General features: G+C 38.5%; 1 protein-coding gene across 1 annotated transcript in view; it reads left to right on the top strand.

Annotated features, from left to right (window-relative positions):
- The window catches only part of LOC127847317 (DNA topoisomerase 3-beta-1-like), a 54,067-nt gene that overhangs the window by 28,127 nt on the left and 10,399 nt on the right, over nucleotides 1-15,541 (top strand). Inside the window, exons 10-15 of the mRNA XM_052379158.1 lie at nucleotides 2,671-2,791; nucleotides 7,224-7,406; nucleotides 9,855-10,064; nucleotides 12,577-12,794; nucleotides 13,229-13,409; nucleotides 14,485-14,684. Of these exons, the coding sequence (XP_052235118.1) occupies nucleotides 2,671-2,791; nucleotides 7,224-7,406; nucleotides 9,855-10,064; nucleotides 12,577-12,794; nucleotides 13,229-13,409; nucleotides 14,485-14,684 (1,113 nt within the window). The remainder of the gene's footprint in view (nucleotides 1-2,670; nucleotides 2,792-7,223; nucleotides 7,407-9,854; nucleotides 10,065-12,576; nucleotides 12,795-13,228; nucleotides 13,410-14,484; nucleotides 14,685-15,541) is intronic.

Here is a 15,541-nt window from a genome sequence, read left to right as displayed (position 1 = left end):
ACTGTGGCAGTGTTCTTTAGATCTCCCCTAAAGACACCAAGCCCAGGAGACGGACTCGAGAGTGTTTCAATAAGCATTAGGCTTTCAATGCAATCGAGTGAAAATAAATAGGTTTAAACTAGCCTGGGATTGCAATTGGGGTCATGGTCATTGTTGTTAAAAATAAATACCAATAAGGATTTCAATAACTTCAGTTTGCATGGAGTTATTTTGCTAGACTTTGGTGTGCACGTGCAGGTTGGGAGTGCATTTTGGGTCAGTGGGGTCAAGATCACTGTAACAAAAAGAGTTCAGACTCAATCACTTTAGTTTAGATGGAGGTACTTCTTTGTTATGTTATGTTGGTAGCTTACATGCGCAACTTATGTTGGAATTGGCATTTGGGGCCAGCGGGCTCGAGGAAAGAAAATGCACTTGATGGGGTTTTGCGTTTCACATTCTTAGTCTTCAGATCTTTTTCTATTTACGTCTGTATATGTCATTTCAAATTGTTTTTAGCTCATCTATTTTTTGAAAAAAAATTATGAGCTATTGTCATCACCTTGGCGTCCAGTTAAGTTTTGCGTTTAGGTCCACTTTTCTCAGAAAGTATCAATGCTATTGCATTCAAACTTGGTACACTTACTGACTATCATGAGGGGACTGGGCAGGCAAAGTTAAATAACTCTGGCGTGCATTTTGACTGAATTATGTGCCCTTTTTATACTTAGAAAATTGAAAATTTTGGTTAAGTTTTGCGTTTAGGTCCACTTTTTTCAGAAATTATCAATGCTATTGCATTCAAACTTGGTACACTTACTATCATGAGGGGACTGGGCAGGCAAAGTTAGATAACTCTGGCGTGCATTTTGACAGAATTATGTGCCCTTTTTATACTTAGAAAATTGAAAATTTTGGTTAAGTTTTGTGTTTAGGTCCATTTTATTCCTCAAGTATCAAAGCTATTGCTCTCATACTTGCAACACTTACTAACTATCATAGGGGGACTGTGCAGGCAAAGTAATGTAACTCTGACTGGCATTTTGACAGAATTATGTGCCCTTTTTATACTTAGAAAATTGAAAATTTGGTTATGTTTTGTGTTTAGGTCCACTTTATTCCTACAGTATCAAAGCTATTGCTTTCATACTTGCAACACTTATTAACTATCAAAAGGGGACTGTGCAGGCAAAGTTATGTAACTCTGACTGGCATTTGGACGGAATTATGGGCCCTTTATACTAATAAAATTGAAAGTTTGGTTAAGTTTTGTGTTTTGGTCCACTTTACCCCTAAAGTATCATAGATATTGCTTTCATACTTGGAACACTCGCAAACTATCATAAGGGTACAGTAAAAGGACAAGTTGCAATGATAACTCTGGATGTCGTTTTTACGGAATTATGGCCCTTTTTTGACTTAGTAACTTTGAATATATGGTTAAATTTTGTGTTTCGATCCACTTTACTTCTTAAGTATCAAGGCTATTGCTTTCAAACTTCAAATACTTTCATGGTATCATGAGGTTACTGTACCTGGCAAGTTGAATTTTACCTTGACCTTTGAATGACCTTGACTCTCAAGGTCAAATTATTAAATTTTGCTAAAATTGCCATAACTTCTTTATTTATGATTAGATTTGATTGATACTTTGACAAAACTACTCTTACCTGACATACCACAGTAGACTCCACCCAAACCATCGCCCATGCCCCCCCCCCCCCCGAATCCCCCCCATATTTTTTTTTTTTTTAAAGATCATCTCACAAATGACCACCACACCCTCACACTATACCCCCCCACCCCACCCCCTCCCCAAATTTATTTTTTTAAACGGTTAAAAAACAAAACTATTTATTTTTATTATTTTATGTTTGAAATACCGTCCAACCATCGCACCCAAGAATCCCCCCCCCCCCCCACCCCCCACTCCCCCCACCCGAATCCCCCCCCTAAATTTATTATTTTTTTTTTTTTAATATCATATCACAAATTACCACTACACACCCACACTATACCCCCCCCACCTCACCCCCCCCCCATTTTTTTTTGAAACGGTTAAAAAACACAAATATTTATTTTTATTATTTTATGTTTGAAATACCGTCCAAACATAGCACCCAAGAATCTCTCCCCCACCCCCCCACCCCCCCACCCCCCACCCACCCCCCCCCCGATTTTTTTTTTCATTTTTTTTGCATTTTTGGAAGATAATGTAATAAATGTCCACACCCCCACACAATGCACCCTTCTTCACTCCACCCCTCCCTCCTTTGTGATTGAAAATGAGAGTCCCTTCACCTTTAAAAAGAAAATAGATGAGCGGTCTGCACCCGCAAGGCGGTGCTCTTGTATGAAAGTAGTTACTGAAGCGCATCAAGAAACAATATAACATCTTTGTTTGAACAAGCAGATTGAAGAATATTGAAGTGTAAGAAATCTTTTGTGTTTAGTGGGCCCTGGACTGGTATTCATAAAGCTTGTAGGGAAATGGTTTTTGTTGAGAGAAAAGAATAAATTTTGTTAAAGAATATCAAAAATATTAATTGTTTAAGCAGTATTTTCCATGTTAAAATGTAAACCTAAACATGACATTGCCAATTATTTCAGGAATTTTATAAATGTAAATAAGATTCCTGATGTTTTTCCTTAGTAGCTTTATTATTGTCCCTGCTCTGTATGTGTTGTCAGGAAGGGTACAGATGTTGGGGATCACCCCCCAATCACTCCTATGAGGTCAGCCACAGAGAGCGAGCTGGGACATGACTCCTTCCGCCTCTATGACTACATCACCAGACACTTTATTGCCACGGTAAATAGTTCATTTTATTGCCATGTTAAGCAGTTCATATTCATATCATTGCCATTGTAACCAGTTCACTTTATTACTATGATAACTATTTCACTTCGTTACCAGGGTAACTAGTTCAAGTAATTGCTCTGGTAACCAGTGAAATTTATTGCAGAGGTAAACATCCGGTCTTGGTGACCAGATCAGCATTATTGACCCCTTGCAAAAATTGTTTTCTTTGCCCTTCTAGTAAGATACCAGTAAATCCAATTTCCAAAGGGTCCCATTTTAAGGTAGCGCACCCCTAATGGGCACATATCCAAATATAATTTACTTAATTATTTTCCTAATCAGCATCATTTCACTGAACTACATGCAAATTTGTAGGTAGGCTTTCCATGCTTTTAAAAAAAATATACCGATTTTTTCAAAACCACCCTCACGCTCGGCTTTTGTCCAGTTTATTTTCGCCCCTGGGGTATATAAAAGTTCCATAATTCATTCAGATTTACAAATATGGGCATGCAGTTGGTGTGTACAGATGCAGTAAAGGTGTTTAAAGTTTAAACAAGATGAAATAAGTATTCTTTTACAGACATTTATTTTTTACAATTTTTTATCTATGGAATAGCGCCATGAAATGTAAGTGATTTCAGCCAAGTAAAAATTGGGTCGGTTAAAAACAAAGTGTCATAAAATTCAAAATAGTATCATTTAAGTTATATTTTAAACTTATTTTTTATAGAAACACTATATACAGCAAAAATATCAAGAAATAGACAGATTTACCGTTTACTTTTTGAAATAAAAATAAAAATGCAACATGCATCATTCGTATTTTCAGCAGTAATTTACCCAATTTAGCCATAACGTTGTTTTCATCTTAAAAATTGAAGGATGTTGTTACAATTTTCAACATATTTAACAATAAACATAGCTTATATGCTATATTAAATCAAATTACGTTAGAAAAGAAATAAAACGCGTCGCAAAACGTATGCGATGTCGGCAGGATTCGAACCTGCGCTGGAAGATCCCAATAGATTCCTGGTGCATCGCCTTAACCACTCGGCCATGACAACTTCACATCACAGCACTCTTAAATTAGATCTGCTTAAGTAAACAGGTAAAAAGGCTAATCGATTTTTGAAGAAATCGCGAAATGGTATTTTTCAGATGATAATTGGATCAAAGTCAATATTTATAGTGAAAATAATGTATTCTAAATGAATTAGGTAAACACATATCAAATTTCGAAGTTTGAAAAAATAAACTGCATCTCTCGGAAATAACCGATCATTTAAGATCGGCAATGATCGTAAAATAAATCGCGGGAAATCATTAGAGGTGCGCTACCTTAAAACATCAAACTTTGCAAAAGTGTTTCTAGCCTTTCAATTATTTATGATGAATCAATACTGGTATACATTCTACTAACACAGGCATTCCCCAGGATTTTAGTTAGGCACAGCGGCATGACAGCCTAAAATGGGAATACGCGCATTTATTTTATGTCCCCCACCACTATAGTGGGGGACATATTGTTTTTGCACTGTCTGTTGGTTTGTGTGTTTGTTTGTTTGTTTGCCCCAACTTTAACATTTGCAATAACTTTTGCAATATTGAAGATAGCAACTTGATATTTGGCATGCATGTGTATTTCATGGAGCTGCACATTTTGAGTGGTGAAAGGTCAAGGTCATCCTTTAAGGTCAAAGGTCAAATATATATAGCTTCAAAGCGGCGCAAAAGGGGACAAAGTGTTTCTGACAAACACATATCTTGTTAAAAATATATTTTCTACATGTTCTTAATCAAAATCTAAACTACCGCGGACCTATTAAAACACTTTTTTATATTATTTATTTATTTTTGGAAAAAACAACAAAAAACAGCACAATTATGTTATACCACAAGTGTAAAGATAGACGATTTTTATGCCCTCTTTCGAAGAAAAGGGGGTATATAGTTTTCGCACTGTCTGTCTGTCAGTCTGTCTGTCAGTCTGTCACACTTTTTGTGTCCGCTCTCTTATTGTCCCCTACCGGTTTCACCGGTTTGCGCTCTGTGTGTCTGTCTGTCTGTGAGTATGTCACACTTTTCTGAATCCTGCGATAACTTAAAAAGTTCTTCATATTTTTTCATGAAACTTGAAACATGGATAGATGGCAATATGGACATTATGCACGTCATTTCATTTTGTTCCTACTTCAAAAATTTTGGTTGCTATGGTAACAAATAGACTAGAAATACTGCTGAAAATGGTGTTTTTTTTGGATCCTGCGATAACTTTAAAAGTTGTACATATTTTTTCATAAAACTTGAAACATGGATAGATGGCAATATGGAAATTATGCACATCATTTCATTTTGTTCCTACGTCAAAAATTCTGGTTGCTATGGCAACAAATAAAAAAAATCGGACAATGGTGGAATTTCTGACAATGGTGGAGCCGGTAGGGGACATATATTGCTTGGCAATAGTCTTGTTCAAATAGTTTTCATCCTATCTTTACGAAACTTGGTCAGAAGTTGTATCTAGACAATATCTACGTCAGGTTCGAATATGGGTCATGCCGGGTCAAAAATTAAGTCACTTGGTCGAAAAAACAAATCCAAGGGAAGTAATAAGCTTTAAATGGACATAATTATCTGACCTGCCAAATTATATATTTTTGTTAAAAAAATCAAAGCGGCGCAGTAGGCGGCATTGACAAACACATCGTGGTAAAAAGTCAAGGTCATCCTTCAAGGCCTAAGGTCAAAAATACAAATCCAAGGGAAGTAAAAAGCTTTAAAGGGAGATAATTATTCAATATTGAACATAGCAACTTGATATTTGGCATGCATGTGTATCTCATGGAGCTGCACAGTTTGAGTGGTGAATCTACAGTCACGGTAGTGGCTTTTAATTAATTGCAACTAAAAATAGAGATTTGTTAGAGACAATTATTTTCAAGGGAAGTAATTTATATAATTATAAATCTCAGATTATATATTTCCTTACCAAGAATTAAAGTTCTTTTCACAGTTACTGTACAGATTTTTTATTTTGATTATTTATAACTCAAATGATTGATTTGTCAAACGTTGTTTTTTTTTATTATATAATTATCATTTCTTTCCTGTACTAATTACTAATTTGTGAATGGTAGGGTTCATTACATACCTGTGGACTTATGAAAAAGAAAAAAGTGGACTTATGTCCATAGATACATGATGAACTCTGGCTATGATCTCTTTGACTAACCACAGGCCTTGGTTGTCAGTGATGTCTGACTTAGTCATTTTAGACTGTCTACAGACCCCCCCCCCATTGATTTGGACAAAATCCAAGGGAAGTAATAAGCTTTTAAGGGAGATAATTTCTATACCTGCCAAATGATAAATAGAAATTTTATTTCAAAGCGGTGCAGTAAGGGGCATTGTGTTTCTGACGAACACATCTCTTGTTAATTAAAAAATTGTTCTACCACATCAACCTTGTTTCCGAAGTCCATTGCCTTAATGTCTGGCCCTTCTATGCAGACCATCATCATAGCATAGTGGACAGCAGACTTCATGCGAGCACGACTTTCGGTGTTTACCCTTTTCCTTGTGCTGTAGTCGCAATCTGAAATGCTTAATATTACTCTGTCATATAAGGTCCTTTAAATTGCTTTGATTTTAATACAAAGAGATGTGTAAGAAAGCAACACTTTGTTTGTTTTTGTGTTTTTGACAGCTTTTTCAAGTACCTACCAACAGCTGCAAAGCTGTAGTGATTGTTGCAGCTGTTTTTTCAAACTATTAAAGCATTTTTCTTGCCTTTTCTGATTCAAATCAAACTCTGCAAGACCTGTATCCTTTTGATGATTAAACTGATCGCTATCAATGACTGTAAAAAATAAACCTAACAACTTCTACGGAAGTTAAATTAGCCCAAAGGCAAGCACCCTCGGAAAACAGAGTTTTGGAAGGGAAATTTCCACAAAAGCTTGATACTTCAATTAAAGCACTCCAAATGTTCATCTTTCAATGTAATCACCAAAGAAATGCACCATTATGTTGAAGACACATAAAGGATGAAGGATATAATCACAAAAGCATGGGTGCGATCGCTAAATGGCTTTGAAACAAGAAGAGAAAAGGAACTCTTTAGAAATTGGCACTATTTTTTAATGGACCAAACATAATCCAATTTATTTAGTATAATGTAACCTGCAAGCACTTGAGGAACTTTAAGCCATGGCAATATTGATTGTGAAGTCCAGACACCCTGGGGCTGCTGTGCTTCATAAAAATGCCTGGGAAAATGCCTGTCACATATAATGCCCTGTAAAAACAATATTCCCAAAAAGTAAATTTCTGACTAGGTTTTAAATCGCACATTATTAAATACCAATTGTTCATCACTATTCAATTTTTTTATTGCCACTACAATTTTGATCGTCATGTCTTCTTCTTCATTTAGATCAGTCCGGACTGCAAGTACTTGCAGACGACAGTATACTTTGATGTGGGTGGGGAACACTTCTCATTCACTGGGAAGCAGCTGCTGGATCCTGGCTACACAGGTGTCATGACGTGGCAGGCCATCACTAGCGATGAGCGGGTACCGGACTTTCGGAAGGATCAGCTGTGCCCAGTACAAGATGTACGATAAGTTTAAAGCTTTTTAAACCTTCTTACATGGATATATCTGGGCCCTTATTCCCCATACAATTCTTAGACTTAAAGAATATTCTTTAAATTTGAATATTCAAGATTTGATTAAATTTTGAGTCAAACTTTACATTAATCACCTTTATATGCATGAGTCTTCAAGTAGAAAATTGTGTTAGTTACAAAATCACCAGTTGAAACCTGTATATATACAAACACTGGACATTTTTCTTGGTCCTTAGTTTTACATCTATGAATGTACAGTTATAGCCTCATTGAAGTCAGAAAACATGTTCATTTTTACAAACCAAATACAAATATACAACACAATTCAAGCACGTATTTTATGTAAATAGAGTTTAAGCTTCATTTTAAGCTCAGCTGTTTTCGGAGTAAACCCGAGATATTGTCATAGCCAGCTCGTCTTGTTGTGGCGTGTCGTCTGCGTTGTGCTTAAACCTTAATATTTTCTTAACCTTTTGAACATTGGCTCTAAAATCAAAGTGCTTCCACCTACAACTTTGAAACTTCATATGTAGATGCACCTTATTGAGTTCTACATGACACATCCATTTTTGGGTTTGGGTCACTAGGTCAAAGGTCAAGGTCACTGTGACCTCTTAAAAGAAAAATTCAAAAAAAATTCTGACAAGCTTTCATTTATTAGCTCATCTATTTAAAAAAAAAAAATTATGAGCTATTGTCATCACCTTGGCATCGACATAGGAGTCTGCGTCGGCGTCCGGTTAAGTTTTGTGTTTAGGTCCACTTTTCTCATAAAGTATCAAAGCTATTGCATTCAAATTTGGTACACTTACTAACTATTATGAGGGGAGTGGGCAGGCAAAGTTAGATAACTCTGGCGTGCATTTTGACAGAATTATGTGCCCTTCTTATACTTAGAAAATAGAAAATTTGGTTAAGTTTTGTGTTTAGGTCCACTTTATTACTAGAGTATCAAAGCTATTGCTTTCATACTTGTTACACTTACTAACTATCATAAGGGGACTGTGCAGGCAAACTTGTGTAACTCTGACTGGCATTTTGTCAGAATTATGGCCCCTTTATACTTAGAAAATTGAAAATTTCGTTAAGTTTTGTGTTTTGGTCAACTTTACTCCTAAAGTATCATAGCTATTGCTTTCAGACTTGAAACACTCGTAAACTATCATAAGGGGACTGTACAGGACAAGTTGCATAACTTTGGTTGTCATTTTGACAGAATTATGGCCCTTTTTTTACTAAGTAACTTTGAATATATGGTTAAATTTTGTGTTTACATCCTCTTTACTTCTAAGTATCAAGGCTATTGGTTTCAAACTTCAAATACTTTCATACTACCATGAGGGTACTGTACCTGGCAAGTTGAAATTTTCCTTGACCTTTGAATGACCTTGTCTCTTAACGTCAAATAATTAAATTTTGCTAAAATTGCCATGACTTCGTTATTTATGATAGATTTGATTGATACTTTGACAAAACAACTCTTACCTGACATACTACAATTCAACAATAGACTCCACCCAAACCATCCCCCATGCCCCCCCCCAGAATTTCTTTTATTTTTGAAACATGGTTTAAAAACAAATTTTTTTACTTTTATTATTTTATTTTTGAAAAACCATCTAACTATCCCACCCAAGAATCCCCCACCCCCTAATTTATTTATTTTTTTATGCATTTTTATTACTTATTTTTGGAAGATAATGTAATAAATGACCACACCCCCACACTATACACCCCTCTCCACCCCACCCCTCCATCTTTTTTGATTGAAGTATTGAGATAGGTCCCTTCATCTTTAAAAAGAAAAATAGATGAGCAGTCAGCACCCGCAAGGCGGTGCTCTTGTTCATATATTTGGCACCTGTTATGTGGTGCTCTTGTTTGATCTATAATTACCACAATCCCCCCTCTGTTAATGTTGTTGAGTGTTTATTACCACAATCCCCCTCTGTAAATGTTGTTGAGTTTTTATTATATTACCACAATCTCACCTCTGTTAATGTTGAGTTTTGATTACCACAATCCCCCCTTCTGTTAATGTTGTTGAGTAATGATAACGACAATCACCCTCTGTTAATGTTGTTGAGTAATAATGACCACAATCACCCTCTGTTAATGTTGTTGAGTAATGATAACGACAATCACCCTCTGTTAATGTTGTTGAGTAATGATAACCACAATCACCCTCTGTTAATGTTGTTGAGTTTTTATTACCACAATCCCCTCTCTGTTAATGTTGTTGAGTTTTTATTACCACAATCCCCTCTCTGTTAATGTTGTTGAGTTTTTATAACCACAATCCTCTCTTCACTTATGTTGTTGAGTTACGTTTACCACAATACCTTTCTGTTAATGTTGTCAAGGTATAATTACCTCAATCTGCTCTCCATTATTGTTGCCGAGCTTTACTGACCACAGTCCCCTATCCACTCAGGTGAAGATGGTGGAGAAGCAGACCTGCCCCCCGGACTACCTCACAGAGTCTGAGCTGATCACACTCATGGAGAAGCATGGCATAGGCACGGACGCCAGTATACCTGTCCACATCAACAACATCTGCGAGCGCAACTACGTCCAAATCATTGCTGGCCGCAAACTGAAGCCCACTACGCTGGGCATAGTTCTGGTGCATGGTTATCAGAAGGTGGGTAAAGAGGCCATTACAGGTATTTTATTAGTTTTATAGCCCCTCTTACAGAGTTTTAAGGTATAGTCATAGCTTAAGTATTGATGTTAGTTGATTGGTTGCAAGACTCTTCAAGCTCAAAATTCTCTTAGCAACATTGATATTTTTGGATTAGAATTTCTTTTATTTTTGGAGAAATGTTTAATGACCAAACGGCTTAATTGAAATGTGTAGCAGTTGCCTGATATGGAAAAATATAAGAGCAAACCCTGTGTCTGTCACTATTTCTTTTTCTAAAATTTGTGTCCAATTTGCATTTAACTTCTCATGATTCATAAACATTGTCCAGGGGCACAAACCCGAATGCCCCCACCGAGCATAGTGCTGATCAAGTGCCCCCACTGAGCATAGTGCTGATCAAGTGCCCCCACTGAACATAGTGCTGATCAAGTGCCCCCACTGAGCATAGTGCTGATAAAGTGCCCACACTGAGCATAGTGCTGATCAAGTGCCCCCACTGAGCATAGTACTGATCAAGTGCCCACACTGAGCATAGTGCTGATTAAGTGCCCACACTGAGCATAGTGCTGATCAAGTGCCCCCACTGAGCATAGTGCTGATCAAGTGCCCCCACTGAGCATAGTGCTGATCAAGTGCCCACACTGAGCATAGTGCTGACCAAGTGCCCACACTGAGCATAGTGCTGATCAAGTGCCCACACTGAGCATAGTGCTGATCAAGTGCTTACACTGATCATAGTGCTGACGAAGTGCCAATGCTGAGCATAGTGCTGATGAAGTGTCCACACTGAGCATAGTGCTGATCAAGTGTCCACACTGAGCATAGTGCTGATCAAGTGCTCACACTGAGCATAGTGCTGATCAAGTGCCCACACTGAGCATAGTGCTGATCAAGTGTCCACACTGAGCATAGTGCTGATCAAGTGTCCACACTGAGCATAGTGCTGATCAAGTGTCCACACTGAGCATAGTGCTGATCAAGTGCTCATACTGAGCATAGTGCTGATCAAGTGCCCACACTGAGCATAGTTCTGATCAAGTGTCCACACTGAGCATAGCGCTGATCAAGTGCTCATACTGAGCATAGTGCTGATCAAGTGCTCATACTGAGCATAGTGCTGATCAAGTTTCCACACTGAGCATAGTGCTGATCAAGTGTCCACACTGAGCATAGTGCTGATCAAGTGTCCACACTGAGCATAGTGCTGATAAAGTGCCCACACTGAGCATAGTTCTGATCAAGTGTCCACACTGAGCATAGCGCTGATCAAGTGCCCCCACTGAGCATAGTGCTGATAAAGTGCCCACACTGAGCATAGTGCTGATCAAGTGCCCCCACTGAGCATAGTACTGATCAAGTGCCCACACTGAGCATAGTGCTGATTAAGTGCCCACACTGAGCATAGTGCTGATCAAGTGCCCCCACTGAGCATAGTGCTGATCAAGTGCCCCCACTGAGCATAGTGCTGATCAAGTGCCCACACTGAGCATAGTGCTGATCAAGTGCCCACACTGAGCATAGTGCTGATCAAGTGCCCACACTGAGCATAGTGCTGATCAAGTGCTTACACTGATCATAGTGCTGACGAAGTGCCAATGCTGAGCATAGTGCTGATGAAGTGTCCACACTGAGCATAGTGCTGATCAAGTGTCCACACTGAGCATAGTGCTGATCAAGTGCTCACACTGAGCATAGTGCTGATCAAGTGCCCACACTGAGCATAGTGCTGATCAAGTGCTCTCACTGAGCATAGTGCTGATCAAGTGTCCACACTGAGCATAGTGCTGATCAAGTGTCCACACTGAGCATAGTGCTGATCAAGTGCTCATACTGAGCATAGTGCTGATCAAGTGCCCACACTGAGCATAGTTCTGATCAAGTGTCCACACTGAGCATAGCGCTGATCAAGTGCTCATACTGAGCATAGTGCTGATCAAGTGCTCATACTGAGCATAGTGCTGATCAAGTTTCCACACTGAGCATAGTGCTGATCAAGTGTCCACACTGAGCATAGTGCTGATCAAGTGTCCACACTGAGTATAGTGCTGATCAAGTGTCCACACTGAGCATAGTGCTGATCAAGTGTCCACACTGAGCATAGTGCTGATCAAATGCTCATACTGAGCATAGTGCTGATTTATGGTTATCAGATGGTGTTAACTGGGGCTGTTCTTCCACATTTAATACAATTATTTTTTATCACCACAATGTCCCACTAACACAGTTTTTTGCCCACACATAGAACATAAACGTTTTCACGCACCCACAAAAACGTTTGTGTACTCCCACAAACAAAAGTGTGTAACCCATGCAATTTCTGTGTTTATGACTCCCACACAAAGTTTGAATGGTGGTATACTTTAAGGGCAATTTAGATTTTTTCCTTTCATCATTTCTAGTGCTTAGAAGTGCTTCTTTAATTTGTGCTCAAAATGCGAAACTTATTCAATATTTCGATTAAAATCTTGTCAAAACATTGCCAAAAACAGTACTTCCTTAAAACCTGCAGATCGATCCAGACCTAGTTTTGCCGACGATGCGTTCGGCAGTGGAGCAGCAACTGAACCTGATAGCAGCGGGGAAGGCAGAGTATGAGTCAGTCCTGCAGCATGGCATCAACATCTTCCATCTGAAGTTCAAGTACTTTGTACTGAACATCTCTGGAATGGATGAGCTTTTTGAGGTCTCGTTTTCACCGCTTTCTGCGTCTGGGAAGAATTTGGCACGGTTGGGGAATTTTATAGTTGGCTAGTTAAAGAATTGTGGATTTGAATTTTAGAAAATATTTTTTTTTTGTCATGGTTTGAGACTAACTTCAGAATATCCTAGATTTTGGGAAAAAATACTTATTTGGCCAGTGGGCAAACAAGCTTACCTTTTTAAAATTTCTATCCAATTCACAAACAGTATCAACTGTAGTTATAGGATTGATACTACCATTCATATACAGCTTGTATCAATGGCTTATCTTTTGGAAGGGTTTTTCTACAAACAGGAATCAGAATGACAAGTTTTGTATACAACTTATTTCAAGGTTTAGGTACGGTAGAATTTTAACATATTTATAAATGAACTGTATACCAAATGCTGTGAGTAAATCTCTTTGAACTTTGTTCATTATAAATACAACAATTGTATATGTTGCTTATTTGCACCTTCAGATGTGGGAAATGTCGCCGCTACATGAAGTACATTCAGGCCAAACCGAGTCGCCTGCACTGCTCCTCGTGTGACGAGACCTACACGCTGCCTCAGAACGGCAACATCAAGCTGTATAAGGAGCTCAAGTGTCCCCTCGATGACTTTGAGTTGGTACTGTGGACTACAGGGGCACGTGGGAAGGTATGGTTGTCTCAAGTGTACCCTCGATGACTTTGAGTTGGTACTGTGGACTACAGGGGCAAGTGGGAAGGTATTGTTGTCTCAAGTGTCCCCTTGATGACTTTGAGTTGGTACTGTGGAAAACAGGGGCATGTGAGAAGGTATGGTTGTCTCAAGTGTCCCCTTGATGACTTTGAGTTGGTACTGTGGACTTCAGGCGCATGTGAGAAGGTATGGTTGTCTCAAGTGTCCCCTCGATGACTTTGAGTTGGTACTGTGGACTACAGGGGCACGTGGGAAGGTATGGTTGTCTCAAGTGTTCCCTTCATGACTTTGAGTTGGTACTGTGGACTACAGGGGCAAGTGGGAAGGTATGGTTGTCTCAAGTGTCCCCTTGATGACTTTGAGTTGGTACTGTGGACTACAGGGGCACATGAGAAGGTATGGTTGTCTCAAGTGTCCCCTTGATGACTTTGAGTTGGTACTTTGGACTACAGGGGCAAGTGGGAAGGTATGATTGTCTCAAGTGTCCCCTTGATGACTTTGAGTTGGTACTGTGGACTACAGGGGCTTGTGGGAAGGTATGGTTGTCTTGCAGCTTAAAACTGCAATTTGTTGGAGCCCACTTTTCCCAAACGCTTACACACCTGGCAAACTCAGTTGGTAAAGGGTTTGACTACAAATTCGAGGATCTCCAAATGAAGAAGGATGGAGCACTCTGATATTTGAATCTAGTTCTTTTCCTGCCTACTATTTATAATGCCTTATTGGCAAGTTGTCTCCAAAATGGTGGATTACAAATCGCAGGATTAATTTCTGTCACAGCCAAATAACTTGTGTCCATATCGGACAGTAACACCTTTATGGGGCCATACTCCCACTACCTCGCATTCAAATGGGGCATATGTTAGTTAGAGGCATAATTATGTGTACTTGATACATTTTCACTAGCTTTCTTAGGTTAAGTATGAGCAGGTTAATTGACTTCTATTAAATGTGTAAATAATAGCCAAAGATCTAAGTATACAAACAATCCTAAATATAACCTAGATTTGCTAATATTCAGTCATTCAGAAATGTTTCTTTGTTGTACCAGACATACCCCTTGTGTCCGTACTGCTTCAACAACCCCCCGTTCAAGGACATGCGCAAGGGTATGGGGTGCAGTGAGTGCACACATCCGACGTGTCAGCACTCCCTGGCGCACACAGGCGTGTCTGAGTGTGTGGAGTGTGAGAATGGTGTGCTAGTGCTGGACGTCACGTCAGGGCCCAAGTGGAGAATGGCCTGTAACAAGTAGGTGGACGCATTTTTTCAATTGCAGTGCAGCCTGACTTAGTGGTCATCTGGAGTCTGAGGTCACCTGGCTTAGCAGTCAGTCTGTATCCCATCCAACTTAAATCATGTTTGCTTGCCTATGCACTGATTAGGCAGACATATATATACCTCACCCAAATATCAACTGTGGCGTCTGTGTTAGGATTTGGTGAAGGTCAAAGTGCAACCTCTCCGTATCACTGTTTCTATTACAGGTATTGATTTGACATGTCATTCATGTCTTAGGGCTCATTGTTACTAATAGTAGACAAATGGTTTCAACTCAATAACTTGAGATTTGATAGAGGTAATGTGCTACAATTTTTTGTCCATATACCTTATGATGGAGGTATTGTTTGTCAATTTTGTGTCTATGTAACTTATTTTTCCAAATTTGAATACCTTAATAATACATTAATTTTAATTCAACTAAATGAATGGTCAATTGTAAAAATTCTCAACATGGTCACATGTCTTGTTTTAATGAATACATTTTTAGCTTTGAGTTTACATAAACTATATTGCAACTACAGATAGTCAATGTCAAACATATCTTTGTGGTCCTTGTATCAGGTGACTGTATGAAAATTAATATTATACTATCAAAGCGGAAGAATTGTCAAGAACAATGTCTTGGTACAGCTCTTGTAACACTTTTAAATAATACTGCAACCACTTGCAAGCATTTTTCATCCAACAAAATCCTAATTTATTGCCTAGTTAAGCGGTCACAAGACGGTGATTGAAACAACAAGGCAACTCATTTGCATTGGATTTTACATTTGACAATAACTTTAAATTACATTTGACATTTTGTCAATACAAATTTTAATACA

The sequence above is a fragment of the Dreissena polymorpha genome, chromosome 1 (assembly GCF_020536995.1).
Source record: "Dreissena polymorpha isolate Duluth1 chromosome 1, UMN_Dpol_1.0, whole genome shotgun sequence".
Taxonomy (NCBI): Eukaryota; Metazoa; Mollusca; class Bivalvia; order Myida; family Dreissenidae; genus Dreissena; species Dreissena polymorpha.
Note: the sequence above shows the minus strand (reverse complement) of the source record. Positions and strands in the feature narration are given on the sequence as shown.